This window comes from Mastigoproctus giganteus, chromosome 9 (assembly GCF_048544385.1).
Source record: "Mastigoproctus giganteus isolate SK-2022 chromosome 9, ASM4854438v1, whole genome shotgun sequence".
NCBI lineage: Eukaryota > Metazoa > Arthropoda > Arachnida > Uropygi > Thelyphonidae > Mastigoproctus > Mastigoproctus giganteus.
Window position 1 is genome coordinate 139,193,206 of NC_143583.1, and position 20,652 is coordinate 139,213,857.

General features: G+C 39.0%; 1 protein-coding gene across 1 annotated transcript in view; it reads left to right on the forward strand.

Annotated features, from left to right (window-relative positions):
- Positions 1–20,652, forward strand: part of LOC150080769 (ras association domain-containing protein 1-like) — a 298,031-nt gene that overhangs the window by 179,430 nt on the left and 97,949 nt on the right. Inside the window, exon 5 of the mRNA XM_090380815.1 lies at positions 20,377–20,478. Coding sequence (XP_090236941.1) covers positions 20,377–20,478 — 102 coding nt within the window. The remainder of the gene's footprint in view (positions 1–20,376; positions 20,479–20,652) is intronic.

Below are 20,652 nucleotides of genomic sequence, written 5' to 3' on the forward strand. Positions count from 1 at the left end.
TATATTATGTCATGCTACAGCATCTTGATGACAAAAACTTAACTCCTGCTAGTCTTTTTTAACCGGATCTTCTTGGAAAATATTTATCCAACCTCTTGGCACCATGTTACAGTTTTTGCCTTTTTGAAACCTGGAAAAGATCCCTCCAGTCCTAATAGTTATAGGCCAATCTCTCTGTCAAGTTGCCTTGGTAAAATTCTTGAAAAAATGATTCACAGTCGACTCATTTGGATCATTGAAACAACATCTACTGAATAATTCTCAACATGGCTTTCGCAAAAACAAGTCCTCCTTAGATCTTATGATCAAGGCTTAATCTGAAATTCGCAATGCCTTCGTGGAAAACAACCACCTTGTTATGATCTCCATAGATATAGAGAAGGCATTTGATACTACCTGGCAGTATGGCATTCTCAGTGACCTTCATAATCCTGGTCTATGAGCAACATGCCTATATTTATTAGGAACTTCCTCCAGAGCTGCTCTGTACAGGTTCGATACCAAAACTCATTTTCTTCTACATTCTCACTTTTTTTTTTGGTAGTTGTTGGCGCATAGGCTTCTGTGGCCATAATGCACCTCCCAAAGTTTTTGCAGTACTTTGATCCAAGCCCGAGGCGGGAATCGAACCCGCAACCTTTGGGTTGCCAGGCAGGCACTTTACCCACCCGGCTAGCCCAGTCGGCCACATTCTCACAGGAAGAAGGAGTACCACAGGGGTTTGTATTGAGCGCACTCCTATTTGCCCTGAGAATTGATTCCATTACAAAAGAACTCCCAAATACTGTGGAGGTATATCTTTATGCTGACGATCTCTCTATTTCTTGCCATTCTCAGAATATGAGATCTATTGAGCGGCAGCTGCAGATGTCTCTCAGTAAAGTACAAAAGTGGGCTGAGCTTGATGGATATTGTCTTTCCTGTCAGAAAACAGTTGTGATCCACTTTTGCAATCAATGTAAATTGCATATAGACCCTGAACTTCAGATATCAAATTTCACCATTCCGATTGCCAACAATATCTGATTCTTGGGATTGATCCTTGACAGAAAGTTAAACTTCTTTGAGCACACTAAATTAATACTCACTACATGTCTGAAAAAGCTGCACATGCTAAGAGCTTTATCTGCCCTGTCTTGGGGAGCAGACTGTATAACTTTTCTGCTGTTTTATAGAGCACTGATTAGATCTCGTTTGCGTTGATGCCCCAGTTTATGATTCTACCCAAAAGAGTGTACTACGCTGGCTCGATCCTGTACAACACAATGCGCTCCAGATTGCTCTTGGTGCTTACAGGACATCTCCAACCTATAGTCTATATATTGAAGCCCATGAGCCCCCTCTTTATCTCCACAGAAAAATGTTACTACTTAAATATGCAGCCAAAATACAAAGTTGTTCTCTGCACCTCTTTCAGGCGTACCTCTTTAATCCACCATTTCACAATATTATAGAAATAAACCAAGTAAAATACGACCAGCAGGCCTACAGTTCCTTGAAGTATCACAGAAATGGAATGTTTCTCTCCACAATAGGCAGCAGATAAAGAATTATTCTCACCCACCATGGACTTCCTTTGCTCAACCAACCTGTGATACTTTTTTCCTCCAATGGGGAAAGAATCGTCTATCGACTCTGAATGTTCAACAACTCCATGCTTTCCATATTCAAAACTATGTTGACTTCTTACCGATATATACGGTTGGTTCCAAATCTCATTCGATTGTTGGAGCAGCACTGCCATTTCCCTCTGCTATCATATCAGCTTCTCTTCCACCCAAGTACTGCAACTTTTCAGCAGAACTGTATGCAATACAATTAGCTCTAGAAAATTTGACTCTTCACTCATCTGCAAAATATTTAGTTTACACTGACTCCCTCAGCTCAATTAGAGCAATGCAGAATCCCTCTCATAAGAATCACCCTGTTTTAAATCAAATCAGGAATTTGCCATTGAAAATTGAAGAGATCGTCAACAACTAGTGAACTTTTCCTGGATTCCAGCACATTCAATCATTAAAGGAAATGAACTGGCTGATATTTCTGCTAAAAATCCATTAACTTTAGACTTAACCTCTGTCTCTATTCCAGCATCTCATTATAATATCATAAGCAGCATACCATATACAGTGGACAGAGCTATGGCATAACCAAACAAATAATAAACTTTTCCAGTTGAAACAGGTCCCAAAATTTTGGCACTCAAGCATTCAGACAGTTGGGCGAGACAAAATGGTACTTGCATAGATTAGAATAGGGCATACTCATCTGACTCACCTCCATCTATTCACAGGTGATGATCCTCCTCAGTGTCCACACTATTCTGAACATCTAACAGTCAAACATATTTTGATTGACTGTTCACATTATGAACAACATCAAAATTCAATATTTTATTCTCTGGCTAATCTTTAAGAACTGATAACATTAAATCATATCATTGGAGAGAAGGCAAATATTAATGAACTTTTCTGTTTTTTTAAACAAATAGGAATGTATGAATGAAAATTATTAGTTTCTGAGCTGAAATGAAATTGAACTGGCTTCATATTAATTATTTTTTAACATTCCTATGAATGGGTGCGTGATAGCAACAGCAGCTTGTGTGCCATTAAGCACCTATAACACACACACACACACACACACACACACACACACACACACACACACACACACACACACACACACACACACACACACACACACACACACACACACACACACTCACTCACTCACACACTCACTCACTCACTCACTCACTCGTTGCTCATGAGCTGGAGGTAGGCTTTGACATAGTTTATTTGGATTTTAGCAAAGCATTTGACTCGCTCCCTCGTGAGAGGTTACTGTATAAGATTGAACAGTTTGGAATTACTGGTAAGATGAATTGATGAATTGTAAGGTGAAGTGGCAGAAGGCAGAGAGTTGTGATTAATGAATATTCTTCAGATTGGTGTAGTGTCATGAGTGGGGTCCCTCAAGGATCGGTTCTTGAACCACTGCTGTTTCTCATTTTCATAAATGACATTGTCAAAGGGATAGAAAGCATGATGTTAAAATTTGCAGATGGTGTAAAGATTGATAGTCGTTAATGGTCAATACCAAACAGCACTCCTTCAGGATGACCTGAACAGACTTCAAAGATGGTTAGAAAAGTGGCAGCAGTTAAGTTTTTATGCAGCTAAATGCAAGGTCTTACACTTGGGGAAACAGAGCTCACAAATAAATTATACACTGGGTGGGGTTGAAGTTATTTTTGAGCATCACTTGTCAGGTTACCTGCCACTACCACTCAGTTAAACAGGTGCCAGTTAGCACAGAAATGACATTAGCAGAAGACAGAGAGTGGTAATCAATGGACACTGCTCATCGTGGACTAATGTTATTAGTGGAGTCCCTCAGGGCTCAGTGTTGGGTCCATTATTGTTTTCTGTATTTATAAATGATATTGATGATGGTATATCAAGCTTAATGTCCAAGTTTGCAGATGATACAAAGGTTGGCAGGGTTGTCAAGGACACTACTGACACTATGCTGCTGCAACAGGATCTGGAAAGGTTGAGCAGATGGGCTGAGAGGTGGCAAATGAAGTTTAACATTGACAAATGTAAAGTACTACACATGGGAAAAAGCAACCCCAGAGCAACGTATCAACTCTGTGGTACTACACTGACAGTGGTAGAGAATGAAAGGGACTTGGGGGGTGATTGTGCAGGCAGATATGAAGTTCTCTGAGCAGTGCAGACGGGCTGCAAGAGTAGCTCATGGAGTATTGTCGATGATATACAGGAATTTTTCCAGCAGGGATAAGGAGGTGATTATTCCATTGTATAAGGCAATGGTCAGGCCACACCTAGAGTACTGTATACAGGTCTGGAGGCCTCATTTCAAGAAGGATGTAGAGCTGCTGGAACGAGTACAGAGAAGGGCAACAAGATTAGTGAATGGAACAAAGGGGTGCTCTTACGAAGAAAGGCTTAAGTTTTGCAAATTACAGTGTCTGGAGACTAGGCACCAGCGAGGTGATCTGATAGAGGTGTATAAAGCCTTGAATGGTTTAAGCATGCTCAATGCTGATGGGATTCTTCCTCTAACTCAGAAAAATCACCTGAGAGGGCATAAATTCAAATTGAGGAAAGACAGATGTAGGATAGACGTGCGGAAATTTGCCTTTAGCCAGCGGGTGGTTGGTTGGTGGAACAGACTGCCATCCCTTGTGGTGGAGGTTGATAGCCTAAATAAGTTTAAGGCTCAGCTGGACAGGTATTTTGAACGAACAGAGGGGTGAAGTGGAAGTGGGTTTTTTTTTTTTTTTTTGGCTGATGCTGCATAAGCTTGCTTTCTTGCATCAAATGCCTCTACTAATGCTAATGCTAATGCTAATGCATTAGTAGAGCCATATGATACAAGAAAGCAAGCTTATACAGCATCAGCCAAAATAAAAGCCCTTCCCATTTCACACATCCATTCATTACAAATGTTTATCTAGTTCTGCCTTGAATGTATTTAAGCTATCAACTTTCACAACAACAGATGGAACTTTGTTCCAGCAATCAACTACTCGCTGGCTAAAGAAAAATTTTTGCACATCTATTTGACAACTGTCTTTCCTCAATTTCAGTTTATGCTCCCTCAGGTTTGTAATCTGAGCAAGAGGAAGAATCCCATCAGCATTGAGCCTGCTCAATCCATTCAAGGCCTTATACACCTCAATCAGATCACCTTGCAGGTGCCTAGTCTCCAGACATTGTAATTTGCAGAACTTAAGCCTTTCTTCGTAAGAGCACCCCCTTTGTTCCCCTCACCAGTCTTGTTGCTCTTCCCTGTACTCATTCTAGCAACTCTACATCGTTCCTAAAATGAGGCTTCCAGACCTGTATGCAGTACTTACAGTGTGGACTGACTATTGGCTTATACAAGGGGATAAGCATCTCCTTATCCCTGCTTGCAAAATTCATGTATATCATTGACAAGACCCCATGACCTACTCTGGCAGCCTGTCTGCACTCCTGAGAAAACTTCATATCTGACTGCTCAATTACCCCTAGGTCTCTTTCATTCTCCAATATCCTGAGTGTAACACCACCCAGTTGGTACATTTCTCTGGGGTTACTGCTACCCATATGCAGTTCTTTGCATTTGTCAATGTTAAACTTCAGTTGCCTATTCTCAGCCCATCTGTCCAACTTTTCCAGATCCTGTTGCAGCAGCATACTCTCATTACTGTTATTAAGAATCCTGCCTATCACCTTCAAACTTTGACATTAAGCTTCATATACCTTCATCAATATCATTGATATATACAAAACAACAATTGGACCAACACAGAGCCCTGGGGAACACCACTAATAACATTAGTCCACAAAGAGCAATATCCATTGATTACCATTCTGTCTTCTTCCACTCAACCATCCTTTTATCCATTGTATCAACTTGCCCTTAATGCCATACTGCTCCAATTTGTACAGTAGTCTTCCATGTGCAATAGTATCAAAATCTTTCCTGAAATCCAAGTATATAATATCAAAATTATTTTTTGCATCCAGTTCCTTTGTGACCACGTCATAGTATCCAATCAAATTGGTTAGACAAGAGTTCCGCTTAACAAACCTGTGCTGCATCTGAATTATTACTGTTGTCTTGTCTAGATGATCCTGCCACGCTTTTTTAACTAGTTAAAAAAGCATTGCAAGATCATCTCCATTATTTTCTTTGGAATAGAAGTCAAACTAACAGGTCTGTAATTACTCGTGTCGTCTTTGTGAATTGGAAATACATTTGCACATCTCCAGTCCACGGGGACTTCCCCTTAGTCCAAGGATGCCCTCATAATCATGGCTAAGTGTTTGCTTACTTCCTTTGCCGCCACCTCTAATATAACTGGATAGATCTCATCCACCCCAGGTGACTTTCTTATATTTGACATCAACAATTTCTCCTCCACTTTACGCTCAATTATTACAAAATCGTTTAACTCTCTGTTAGAGTTTGATAAACATCTGGCCCTCTCCTCCTTGAATGTCTCGTCATGTGTGAATGTGGATGCAAAGTACTCATTCCAATAAGTGACAAAAATTTCTATAGTTTGGTTAATAGTCATATTTCAATAACTTGGGAAATTACTTGATGCAATTTTAAGACATTGCTCATGTAGCTCTATAATGCTTGAGATACATAGTCACCTCACATTCCAATTAAAAATCAGCTGATTAAGAACCTTTAAAGTTTAGTTTTTTCCTGTAACACTATGCTTATTGAAAAAATGTGGAAGTTCATTAGGAAATTGTTACCATGACAGTCCTTAGCATAAAAGAACTTCATAGTCAGTTGTGATCTTTTTTTATGTTAGAAAGATTCACATCTGATGTTTATGAATGGAATTATTAGAGTTATTGATGGGATGGAATTCTTATTAGAAAAGATAAACATAACATGTCACAGCATATTGACTGATGGGGAATTGGTTGCTGATAGTTCATCTGTGAGTTATGCTATTTTTCCTTGTACTCACAATTGCATGTATCCTAACTGGCTCTTGTCATTTCTGTGTACAAGATGCAGAGAGTGCAGTGACATTAGATTAAAGCTCTGTGTACTGTTATGTAAATCGAATTCTCTGAGAAAATGAGTTAATACCATAGAGAAAAATCAAACTTGGAGCTCGAAAGAGAGAGAAGTGTCTAATTCTATGTCTAATGATACTCTTCTGAGTCTGTCTCCAGATCTCTCTCTCTTAGAGCAACAAGTTCTGGTATCAAAGGGGGCAGCATTACTAGGGAGACTCAGTTGTAAGCAAAATCAAAAATATATTCTGTAATAAGAACAGATGGAACAGAACCAGAGTATCCTCATTCTTCTCTTTCTTGATGATTTCCTTCTACTTCTAACTCTTGTTTTCTCTCTCTCTCTCTCTCTCTCTCTCTCTCTCTCTCTCTCTCTCTCTCTCTCAGGGTAACTCAGAAATTTTTTATGGCTGCTGCAGCAAAAGCCTCAGGCTTCCTTGCACCATATGGCTAATAATATCGGCTGGGTGCAAAAATTGATGATGTAACTAATCAGTTTTTAAGGGTACTAAAGGATATGCATTTATCCATCTTAGAACTAATGACTAAACATAAACTGATCACCTGATCATAAAACATAAGTTCATGAGGATAAAATGTCATAAGAATGGACAAGATGTTCTTGTATTTACTATTCTGCCTACATGATAGGAGGGATTATATGATGTGAGCCTTATCACTTAACTCTAGACTTGAGGACTCCACAAGGCTTGTGGTGAGGAAGTTTTTCTCAGCTTGATCTTCCCTAGTTAATAAAAGGAAGTTCTTTTGTAGTAAAGACAAGGATCTATTTCAATGGAGTATGTGCTAGGGTTTTTGTTGATGTCATTGAGGAGACCCTAAGCATTCAAGGGAGATTGCCAATATTATACTTGCATTCTCCCTGTGAATACATGTGTGTGATCCATATTACCTTATGCACAGAAAGAGACATTGCTAATGCTACCTGTAGTCACTTGTGACACAAGAAAAGTGTTTATATAAGGGATGCATAAAAAAAAAAAAAGCAATAAAATAGAAAGTTTAATTTGTTTATATAATAGAACTACATAAACAGGTTTGGTGCCATCCAATGATAGAGTATGAAGAATTTCATTATTGCAAATGCAGCTTGATAGTGAGGGTTTGGGTAAGGGGAAGACAAGCCTTTCTCAAAAGCCTCTGAATGCAATCAGATTGTGCAAAATCAGAAAATTCGGATAAACAGTTTGCCATCTGAGATGATAGTGGGGTGTATTACAGAATAAATGATTCTGAGGAAGTATGGCAAAAAAGGAACCTGAGTAGGCAGGCAAGTGTAGTTCCCTCATTATGAGTGATTTCAACCTACCTCTTATAGTGTATAAATCATGGCCTGGCAGTACGCCATGTGTATTTAGTTTTCTGAACCATCTGGGTTTATTCCAGTGTTTCAGAGAAAGTATAATAGAGGCTGTAATATCCTCAACCTGATTCATACCAAGGATCCTGGAGCCTCTGTTGCCAGGTGGGCAGGAGCAGCAGTGCATAGCACACGCTCCTTGATTAGACCGGGGTTCGAGCCCGTGACCACCAAATACGGTGGATGCGGAGAGGTCAGGGAATGACCACCGCATATCCCTGGAGCAATATGGCCTTAGTTGCTAATGCTCCTAAAAACCAAATCATAACAACCAAGGATCCAAATTGCGTCAAAAAATTTTCCATTGCAGGAACCAGTAGTGGATAATGATCACAGTGTCATGAAATGGGTAATGTCCAAAGAAATTCATGGTTAGAAGAAAAGGTCTGAATTTCAGTTTCAAGAGAGGTGACTATATGGAGTGAGGTACTTCTTGGATTCTATTAAACTGGAGAGATAAATATATACTACTGTGGAATTACTTAACAAGTACAGGTCACTGTTGAAAAAAAGCTGTGAATTAGGGTTGAATTTAAAAGTATCTGCAAGCCCAGACACAATAGGAGGGAGTATATGATGAGAGCCTTGTCGATCAATTCGGCCCTGGAAAGATTGTGCAAAGCTCAAGGAGTAGAATTTTTTTCAGCCTGGTCTGTACTTGTTAACAGGAGAGACTGCTTCTACAGGGATGGGATACATTTAAATAGAAAGGGTGCAAGAATATTTGCTGATGATATCGAGGCAGTGTTAGGTGGGTCGTAAAACTGCTAGCTTGGGGGGGGATACAAGGACTAATAGATTAACAGTAGCCACTGGCAGAGGTGAAAGTGATTCTTGCACTGCTTCTATTGAAATGAGCAGCAGCCTGGAAAACAAGATGCAGGATATTTCAGAGACTGCTGGGAGTCATTGCGGAACAAGTAAACACATGGGTTGTGTTAGGGTAGCTAAGAACAAGTGCATATATACTTGTGTGTACACCAATGCTAGGAGTTTGGTAAATAAATTTGATGAATTTGAGGTATTGCTCAAAACATCAAAGGCAGATATTGTTGGGATATCAGAGACGTGGTGTCACACAGATATAAGGAATGCAGAATTGGAATTTGGGGAATACAATGTGTACAGAAAGGATAGACAGGACAGGAAGAGAGGAGGGGTTATGCAGTTAGTTAAGAAACACATGAAATCTAAGGAAGTGCATCCAATTGATGTTGGAAAACAATGCAATATTGAGTCTGTTTGGCGGGACATAAGCATAGGGAGATCAAAATTGAGAGTAGGAGTGTGTTATATGCCTAATGATTCTGATGAGTATAATAAGATACTGTACAGGGAAATAGAGTGAGCCAGTAAATCAGACAGTCTTATAATGGGGGATTTTAATTTCCCAGATATTGACTGGAATTTGTGGGTTGGTCACTCGCACACTAACAAGGCTTTTGTGGATTTATTGGATGATTGTTTTCTATATCAGCATGTTCGGGAGGCAACTAGAGGGAGTAATATTCTTGATCTGATTATCAGTAGTGATTCTTCATGCATTAAGAATCTGCAGATAAAGGAACCACTACATGGCAGTGATCACAGTGTGCTGAAGTGGAATTTACTCAAAGAGGTAACTACCATCAGGGGTAAAGGGAACGGTTTTTGCTTTCGTAAAGGTGACTATGATGGTCTGAGACAGTATTTAAATTCTATACAGTTGGACCAACTGATGATGTTACCAACAGCAAAATCAAAACTGGAAGCATTCAAAGAACTTATCTTGGAAGCTACTAGGCTTTACATACTAACTAAAAAATATTGTTCAAGGTTCAGGCCTAAATGGATGTCAGATGAACTAATGAGACATATGGCAGAGAAGAAAAATGCATGGGATACATACAAATTAATGGGTGACATGGAAGCCTATGATAGATATAAGTGAGTCTGTAACCAAGTCACAAAGGAGATTAGGCAGGCAAAGGCAGATTATGAGAAATCCTTGGCAAAGGATGCAAAGAAAAACAGAAAAGAGTTCTTGACCTATGTAAACTCAAAAAGAAAGGGATGAATCAGATTGGTCCACTGGATATTGATGGTTCAACAGTTGAGGATCCTGCTCAGGTGGCTAACAAACTAAACGAGTATTTTGCATCTACATTCACACATGAGGAATTATTCAGGAAGGGGAATGCCGTAGGTGAAGTAAACTCTGGCAGTGAGCTAGATGATTTTGTAATAACTGAGAGGAAAGTGGAGGAGAAATTGTTGAGGATAAACATAAAAAAGGCACCCAGGGTAGATGGGATCTATCCAGCTATATTAAAGGAGGCAGCAAAGGAAGTAAGCAAAACCCCTAGCCATAATTATGAGGGCTTCTTTGGACTCAGGGGTGGTACCCATAGACTGGAGATGTGCAAATGTAACCCCAATTCACAGAGGAGGATCAAAGGGCAACACAAGTAATTATAGACCTGTGAGTTTAACTTCTGTTCCAGGAAAATTAATGGAGGCACTGGTTAAAGAAGAACTGCAGGATCATGTAGACAATACTTCAGTTATAGCTTGGACACAGCATGGTTTTGTTAAGGGAAAGTCTTGCCTGACCAATTTGATTGGATATTATGATGCAGTCACAAAAGAATTGGATGCAGGGAATAACTTTGATAGTGGCGCCTCCCTAGCCAGGTGGGAAGGAGCAGCAGTGCGTAGCACACGCTTCTTGATTAGACCAGGGTTCGAGCCCATCACCACCAACTACAGAGGATGCGGAAAGGTCAGGGAATGACCACCGCATATACCGGAGCAATATGGCCTTAGTTGCTAATGCTCCTAAAAACCAAATAACAAACCTACAACATAACTTTGATAATATATATTTGGATCTTTGATACTGTTGCACATGGAAGACTGCTGTACAAATTGCTGCTATGGATAAAGGGATGGTTGAGTGGCAGAAGACAGAGAATGGTAATCAGTGGACACTGCTCAATATGGACTAATGTTATTAGTGGAGTTCCTCAGGGTTCAGTGTTGGGGCCATTGTTGTTTTCTGTATTTATAAATGATATTGATGATGGTATATCAAGCTTAATGTCCAAGTTTGCAGACGATTCAAAGGTTGGCAGGGTTGTTAAGGACACTGATGCTATGCTGCTGCAACAGGATCTGGAAAGATTGAGCAGATGGGCTGAGAGGTGGAAAATGAAGTTTTGCATTGACAAATGTAAAGTACTACTTATGGGGAAACAGTAACCCCAGTAACCATTCTCTACCATTATCTGTGGTACTACACAGACAGTGGTAGAGAATGAAAAGGACCTGGGGGTAATTGTGCAGGCAGATATGAAGTTCTCTGAGCCGTGCAGACGGGCTGCAAGAGTAGCTCATCGTGTCTTGTCAATGATATACAGGAATTTTTCTAGCAGGGATAAGGAGGTAATTATTCCCTTGTATAAGGCAATGGTCGGGCCACACCTTGAATACTGTATACAGGTCTGGAGGCCTCATTTCAAGAAGGATGTAGAGCTGCTGGAATGAGTACAGAGAAGGGCAACAAGATTAGTGAATATAACAAAGGGTTGCCTTACGAAGAAGAAAGGCTTAAGTTTTGCAAATTGCAGTGTCTGGAGACTAGGCACCGGCGAGGTGATCTGATAGAGGTGTATAAAGCCTTGAATGGTTTGAGCATGCTCAATGCCAATGGGATTCTTCCTCTTGCTCAGAATAATCACCTGAGAGGGCATAAATTCAAATTGAGGAAAGACAGATGTAGGATTGATGTGTGGAAATTTGCCTTTAGCCATGGGTAGTTGGTTGGTGGAACAGACTTCCATCCCTTGTTGTGGAAGTTGATAGCTTAAATAAATTTAAGGCTCAGCTGGACAGGTATTTTGAACGAATGGAGGGGTGAAATGGGAGTGGTGTTTTTTTTTTTTTTCCTCCCCCTCCGGCTGATGCTGAATAATCTTGCTTTCTTGCATCATATGCCTCTACTAATGGTAATGCTAATACTGGTTATGGTGACCCCGAGTTCCAAGTGATAGTGACCAGTGATTTTCTCTGCAATGTATAGAGTGCTCTTTACATGTGTTAAAGTTTCATTTCTTTTCTAGTGTCGTTTTCTCTTTTGTTTACCTGTTTACACCAAAATGTATGTGAACCAAAATTATATGATGCAGCAAACTTTTGATTTTAGCTGCATAGTTTGGCAGCAGAGAATGCTTACGAAGGTGCAGCAGGGTTCATGTGCCTCCATACAAAGACTCTGAATTGGAGATGTACGAAAAATCCTAGTGCAATTTGTTCAGCATTGTTATGTACAGGGAAAAGTCATTTTAATACACTTTGTCTGGTTGAGGCATATAGACTGGATCAACTGGACCATAGGCAACTATGGTCCAGTTGAGATGTAATTAATGAATGTATAGGTGTAGCAACATATAACGATCTGCACCCCATGACTTAGCAGAAATTACCCTAAGTAGATTTAATTTCCTTAGACAGGTTGAACAGATATGCTTAATATGCTTCAAAAAATTTAATTTTTTATCCAGTATTATTTCAAGAAATCTAATACTATGTTGAAAAGTAACTGGATGAGAATCAAGTTGTAAGTCAGGATCAGGATGTCAATCATGTAAGTTTATAGAAAAAATAGAGAGCTGCTGCTTTTGTTTTGAGAGTCGATAAGCATTATTTTTCGTCCACTGAGAGAGCAGAATGGAAACGTACCTGAAAGGATCTATTGCTCAAGAAGTTACAGATAAATTTTGGAAGATGACTTCGCAGACCATATTCATAGAGATCGTGAAACATCCTGTTATGCTAGGTTGTGTCGAAAGTCATATCATCATTAAATGTTCATTTCTAAGAAATGCATTATAAATGTTTGCTTCGGCTTTTACTATAATATTGAGCATTAATCTAGGTCTTTGAAAGCCATATACTGATTTTAACTTAAAATGTTTCAGTTTCTAGGAGCCATGTCAACCTGGCATTAATTTTTTTTTTTTTTCAGTGTTTTTCCTATCTATTCTTGTTTTTTCCCTTTTTTTGGGAATAGTGGTCTGCTGATGCTTCTGTTTGAATTTCAGGAATTGGATCATCCTCATGTGATTTTTCATCTATGTCCATGGTATCAGTACAAGATTTTTGATTGTCTCTTTCAGAACTTGTTTGCTTTACTGGCTGCTGTACAGTGTTTTTATCTGGTGGTATTGTCAGTGGTGTATATACTGAGAGTTTTATGCTGTTGAGTAGAGTGTTTTTTAGTGAGGAGAATCCTGATCTTGCCCAGTCAGACATTAACATGCTTGGAGGAACTGAACAATCTGTCTGTACTCTTATGGAGCACTGTTGCTTTTGTACAACTGAAGCATAGGAAGGCGATTTAGTAGACACAAAAAACTGTTTCTTTGCTTCATGGTCTGGTACTTTTGAATTTTCTTTTCTGTCTGCCACTGGATACATTCCTTCAAGTATGCCGAATGATATCCCTGACAATTTAGATAGCACTGTGTTTCAGTAGTGCAGTCTGTGTGAACATCCTCTTTTGAAGGAGTGTACAGAGTGTACAGGTGGTTACATCTCTGCAGACTGCTTGAGTGCCCCCAAATTTATAAACAGCAGGACTGGGTTAGGAATGCAAGTTCAAATTTGGCATCTTAAATATCCAGCTTTTATGGTTGCAGATTGGTGTATTAAATGTAAAAATGACTGTTAAAGTATTGGTAAGTACTCCATCTTTCTTGATGACTGTCCTTTTTAGCATGTATTACATTTTGATCATTTAGTTCTTGAATGATCTCTTCCTTGAGGAGTTCAAGGTGGCATGCAGGATAACCTTTGTGAGAATTCCACCAAATGTTCATATTTTTAAGTCTTTCTGAGTGTTTATGCTCGCTCATCTCTATTAGAAGGTTTACCAATTGAAGTCTTCAAACTGTTTTTGGAGGGCCACCCACACTTTCAAGACATTCTGAATTAAAAATGGGGAAAGCTTTTATTCATTGGGTTGTCTGTCAAGGTGTGCAGTATTAGAAAACAAGAAGCAGGGTTCAGTTCCTTCTTTTTTTCTGCTTCTTTGCATTGAATGCATTCATATCATCTCTGATGAATGGATCTAGATCAAGGGATCCATAAGTGGTACGTCTGTTGTGATTCACTGTTGCTCTTTTAGCCCTGGGAGAGTAGTAGTAGTAGAGGCATCTGATGCAAGAAAGCAAGCATATGAGCTTATGTAGCATCAGCCAAAAAAAAAAAAAAAAAAAAAAAACCAACCACACATCCATTCCCTCTGAAAGTTTGTCCGGTTCCTCCTTGAATTTATTTTAGCTATCAACTTCCACAACAGATGGAAGTTTGTTCCAACAATCAGCTACCCTATGGAAATTTGCTAAAGGCAAATTTCTGCACATCTATTCTACAACTGTCTTTCCTCAATTTGAATTTATGCCCCTCAGGTTTGTAATCTGAGCAAGCAGAAGAATCTCGTTAGAATCAATCCTACTCAACCCATTCAATGTGTTATACACCTCAATCAGATCACCTCGCAGGTGCCTAGTCTCCATTTGACTTGGCGCATTATGGCCTTAGCTGCCAATGCGCCATAAAAAACCAAATCAAACCAAACCAAAAGCCTAGTCTCCACAAGCTGCAATTTGCAAAACTTAAGCATTTCCTAGCAACTCTACATCCTTCCTAAAGTTAGACCTCCAGACCTGTATGCAATACTCAAGATGTGTCCTGACCATTGTTTTATACAAAGCAATAATCACCTCCTTTTCCCTACTAGCAAATTCCTGCATATTGTTGACAATACCCCATGACCTGCTCTGGGACCCTGTGTGCACTGCTCAGAAAACTTCATATTTGAATGCATAATTACTCTCAGGGAGTGAATTTTCTACCACCCTAAGTGTAGTACCACAGAGTTGGTACATTTCTCTAGGATTACTTCTATCCATATGCAGTACTTTGCACTTGTCAATGTTAAACTTCAGTTGCCACTTCTCAGCCCATCTGCCCAACTTTTCTAGATCCTGTTGCAGTAGCACTCTGCCATTATTGTCATTAACAACCTGCCAACCTTTGTATCATCAGCATACAAAGGTTGGCAGGTTGTTAATGACATTAAGCTTGTATACCTTCATCAATATCATTGATAAATGTACAAAACAATAGTGGGCCCAACACCGAACCCTGGAAGACTTCACTAATAACATTAGTCCACGAAGAGCAGTGTCCATTGATTACCATTCTTTGTCTTCTCCCACTCAACCACCATTTTATCCATTGTAGCAACTTCTTGCCCTTAATACCATACTGCTCCAATTTGTACAGTAGTAGTCTTCCATGTGCAACAGTTTCAAAAGCTTTCCTGAAATCCAAGTAAATGATATCAAACTTTTTTTTTCATCCATTCCTTTGTAACCACATCCTAGTATCCAATCAAATTTGTCAGACAAGACTTCCCCTTAACAAACCCATGCTGTCTGAATTATTACTGCAGTCTTTTATAGATGATCCTGCAGTGCATCTTTAATGAGAGACTCCATTATTTTCCCCAGAACAGAAGTTAAAATAACGGGTCTGTAATTACTCGTGTCACCCTTGATCCCCCTTTATGAATTGAGGATACATTTGAACATCTCCAGTCTGTAGGGACTTCCTCTGAGTCCAAGGATGCTCTCATAATTATAGCTAAGGGTTTGTTTACTTCCTTTGCCGCCTCCTTTAATATAGCTGGATAGATCCCATTCACCACAGGTGCCTTATGCAGTTTTTCAAGATTAAAGAAGCAAAATTAGCATTTTTCCAAGATTAAAGAAATATCATGGAATATATCACAGGTGATTTCTTTTTAAATTTTATTTTAGATGAAACAAGATGAAGTGTAAGTAGTAAAAATAAAATCTCTTATACAGATAAATTATTATTATTATTATTATTATCCATTTATTAACTACAAGAAAATGTGGGTAACCCTGGAACGGCAGTGTGCCAGGAAATATTTACATACTGAGGTGCAAGAAACCACATGTACAATGTACAAGAGTACATGTGCGCTTAACCCAAGATAGTTACATAATTGAACTTATATACGCTCGAAATAAAAACAAAGTTTATAGCAATAGACATCAGAATTAAAAAAAAAAAAAAAAAAAAAAATGCAGCAGGCAAGAAGACCAGGTGTAGGTGATCGTCACATGTTCAATAGTTGGTAACAGTTCTTGAGGCATTCCTTTCTGTAGAGCTTATTCTCACAGAACTTATCAGGATTGATGACCAGTTTATTGTAGATTTGGAGGCAGTTGGCCGAAAACATACCCCTAAGGGAATCAATGTTTGTAAGTGTAAACCGCACAGGGTGGCAGGAGTCGCGGCATTCACCTCTTGTCTTCTTTGAGCCAGAGATTAATGGGGATACAGATGAAGCATCTATTCGGCCTATGATAAACCAAGATAGCATGAGTGCATTCTTGACATAATGAGAAGTCTCCAGGAAATGGTCCCTAGATTAGTTTGGAGGATGGATCTGGAGATAGTAAAAGAGTGACCCACCACCCTGTTCATCCATCTGAGCAACCAATATTCCAGATTGAGGTACTTTTTTAGGTGGGAGGCAGGAGCAGATGACAAAATTTCAGATGGGTAGAGAGGGATAGGGGTAATGCATCTCAGGATGTACCGACAAAGCAGTGCTGGCTGATGCATACCAACGAGCTCCTGACGCACTGCTCAAAGTGCCGCATGTGCCGTTCTGTCTCATCCTGACAAAGTGAGGCTGGAAGGTGAGTCCACCATCCCAGGTGAGGCCTAGGTCTGTGTGGGAAGTTACCCTTTACACCCTTTCCCCGCCAACGAAGATTTTAACATAATCATAATTTTAACTCTTTTTTTTTTTTTTTTTTTTTTTAGTTATCGGTAGTTGAGCAGATTTGGAAGGGTTCAGATGTAACCCAATTATGGCTAGATAGTTTTCCAGTTTCATTATCTGTGTAGAGGCCTGTTGGTTAATATCAAGGATCAGATCAGGATGGTTTGAATTCACATAGAACTTCAGATCATCGACATAAGAGACAAAGGTAAAGGTTCCAAAACTGTTGGAACCTTTACAAGGATGCCTCTTGTGACGTCGAAAGGTACCTGGAAGTCGTTGACAGAAACAGACAGATGTCTGAGTCTGAGAAGTAGGATGGACCAAGATTTGTAGCAAGGCGGTCTGACCAAGATTTGTAGCAAGGTATCTTGCTACAAATCTTGGTCAGACCGAAGTAGTGCTTCAGAATAGTAAAGAGAGCTGGTAGGTATATTCTATTGTATGCCGATTTAATGTCCGAGAAAGATGATGTCAATCTGGGATTTATTATTTTATGGCCTGTTGGATTCTGAAGAGAGTATCTAGAAGATTGGTAGTTGTTGATCTCTTGTGCAGAACGGTATGAAGGTACTTGGGCCTGTGACCAAAGCAGGTGCTGAATCGCTTTTTCAAAGATTTTAAGTAAAGAGCAACTGATGGAAATTGGTTGCAGATCTTTCGGAAATTTAGGTTTCCTAATCTTTGGAATAGGCTTGACATGATAAGATCTCCAAATTGATGGAACTGTTCCAGATTGTAAGATTCGTCTGAAAATGTGGAATAGAAGGTCAACAATGTATGTGCTGCATATTTTTACTATGAATAATGCGAAGCCATGTGGTCTTACAGTAGCTTTGTTAGGTAATTTGTTGATGACATCAATCAGGGTCTCCCTAGATATTTCTATGTCGTTCGTCTGTGCCCTAGGTAACCAGTCCTGTGAGGGAGAGGGATCTGGAAATGCCTGCTGGAGGTTGCACTATACCCATTCCTGGATAAGCTTTTGATCAATGATATGATGGTTTGTCTGGTGTGATAGAATCCTTCTACCCCTCTTCAACCTATCAAGAACAGCTTGGTTTAGGACTTGTCTTTTCTTTTTTAGGATTTATGCTCTTTCTTTTTTAATCAACTTGCTACAGATCCTAACTTTCTTGGCTGCACTGCGGAGTGCAATTAACTTCAATTGTTTGGACAAGGCCATAGTGGCATGATCTTCTGTTGACTCAGAATAGAGGCATCCCCAGTCAAATCCGCTGAAGCACTGTAAAATGATATCCGGCTTGAGATATTTAGTGGAGAAGGCAACCCTAGGCAGTTCAGCAGCATACTCATCAGGTAACTCAGGGGAATTTCCATGCATGGATAACTGGTATGCAGTTGGCAGGTGATCTGATTGAAATTGGAAATTGTTAGGCAAGAGCTTAATGTCTGGTAGGTTATGGAATATTAGGTTGAGCGCTTGGCCTCCTCTAGTAGCTGGTGCTAAGAACCGTGTAAGGTCAAAGGTCCGAAGGGTGACCTCAAGGCCCACAAGAGCATCTTCGTGCTTAGGGTTCGGCAAGTTGAAATCACCCACAACTACAATTGGAGTTGTGGGTGATTTCAACTAAATTTGTAGTACTAAATTCTAGGTACTAAATTTGTTGCCAACCAGGTGAGCAGTTCAGATCTAGAGTCTTCATTGTGATCTGGGGGGTTGTAAACTAGGCAGCACTAAATTTGAATAAGAGGACTCTTCAGCGTTGTACAGATTGCATCCAAGTTGTTTGACTGGCTTACTCTTGTCCTTATTGGCTGAAAACGACCATTAAAAAAGATTTATACACCACCCTGTCTGGTGTTTCTTGAATTCCCAATGTGCTTGTAGGGAGATAAATGTTTTCTGATAATCAGCATCATTGAGATTTACACAAAAAATGACATCTCAAACAATGATCATCCTCCATCATTGGGGCGCCTCCGTAGCCAGGTGGGCAGGAGCAGCAGTGCGTAGCACATGCTTCTTGATTAGACCGGGGTTCGAGCCTGTGAGCCACCAAATACAGAGGATGCGGAAAGGTCAGGGAATGACCACCGCATATCCCCGGAGCAATATGGCCTTAGTTGCTAATGCTCCTAAAAACCAAATAACAACAACCTCCATCATTGGAAACAACCAAAATTCACTAGATTCAAGATCGGGCAAGTATAATAGGATGTGGGATAACCTCAATTTTGTTTTCTGTAAAAAACTAAATTTGCAACATAGCAGTACAGTGGGCCAGTGAATTGTTCTGATGGAATTAACTGTGATTCGGTTCGGTCCATGCTGATGTGTTTTTCTGAAATGCTGGGAGAAACTTTTTCTTTAGAACCTCTTCTTATTCCACATCCTCCATACTCATCTGACCTAAGTCCTAATGACTTAGTTGTTTCCATCATTAAGGATGCTCTTTCTTGAAAGAACTTTTCTTGGCTGAAAGGCAGCTACTTCAACCATTCACCAGTGGACTAAACACACCTTGAAACAAACCTTTGCATCAGCCTTCACAGCTTGGAAGAACATGTGTGAAAAATGTGTGCTTCTTCTAGGATATTATGTTGAAAAATTACATATTTTATTTCTCTATCTTGGATATTTTATGAGAAATTAATTTGGGATTTTGTAACTTGAACACACCTCGTTTAAATGCACTATTTGAATGACTGTTTTACCAATGTCTTATAAACCTTCAGATTTTTATCTTTCATCCTAATAAACATATGATTTTATTTAGTAGGATTTGACAACACTTTTTTTCTTTCATTCCTATTTTAACAGACTGTGTTCAGAAAAATAAACTTTAAAATATTCAGTTATTTTACATTGTAAGTACATTTTTAATTTAATATTGTAGAATTGGTCAGTGATTTTGCAGTATTAAAAAGTTGTGTTAATTTAAAGCAAGTCTGATCTGTCATTCCTTTCCTTTTTGATTTATATATATATTTTTTTATTTCGCTGTAAAAAAAAACTGAAGATCTTAATTCTTCTGCTATTTCAAATTAAACGCTGCAATGACTCTGTACTATAGAACTCACATAAGATGTGCTAAAGTGCTAAAAGTATCTGCAACACTTCTGACACCTGCTTATGTTTAGCAGCATTACCAGAAATTTTTTGGTCTCTTTAAAAAATTATTTAGGGGAGTTAATTAGAATTAAATAACAGCAGAGAAAGTCTGAGAACCAAAACTAGCAGTTAAAAAAAACAAAAAAACTTGCTGATTGGTTCTACTCATGCCAAGTGGCCATTGGCAAAACTAATCACACCCACCATATATCATACAATAGAATTTCAGCCTATATTTGCTATATCTTGAGATATAAATTGTCCAGAAGTAGTCCACATCTTAACTGAGAAATTCAGGCGATTTAGGAACTTTTTATAAAGCATTTTGGAGCTGTGTGAAGATCACTTGTATCTAGTTAATGTACTTTTAGTTTGCATGGAATTTTATAAGTTATTTGTTTTAAATTCATTTATTTTTAATGGTTAGAAGCCAATTTAATATAGTCAGCTATTTTGTTATCAGAATAATTTGTTTTTGATCATTTCTTAGGACCGTACTTCACCATTGTTTTTTGATTCACTTGAGGAGGATGAACTTCGTTGCAAGATTGATGAGTATAATGCCTTTCACCAAACTTCGGAAATGGCACTGGTAATTTGTTGCTCTATTATTACACTAATATAAATAATGTTTGATATACCATAAGAGTTGCAAATAAAAGATATACAGGATGTTCCTGAAATAAGTGCAGTAAATTGGAGAGTGGGTTTTATGGACAAAAATAATGTAAGAAAAATGAGTACATAAACATGAGTATGAAAATGC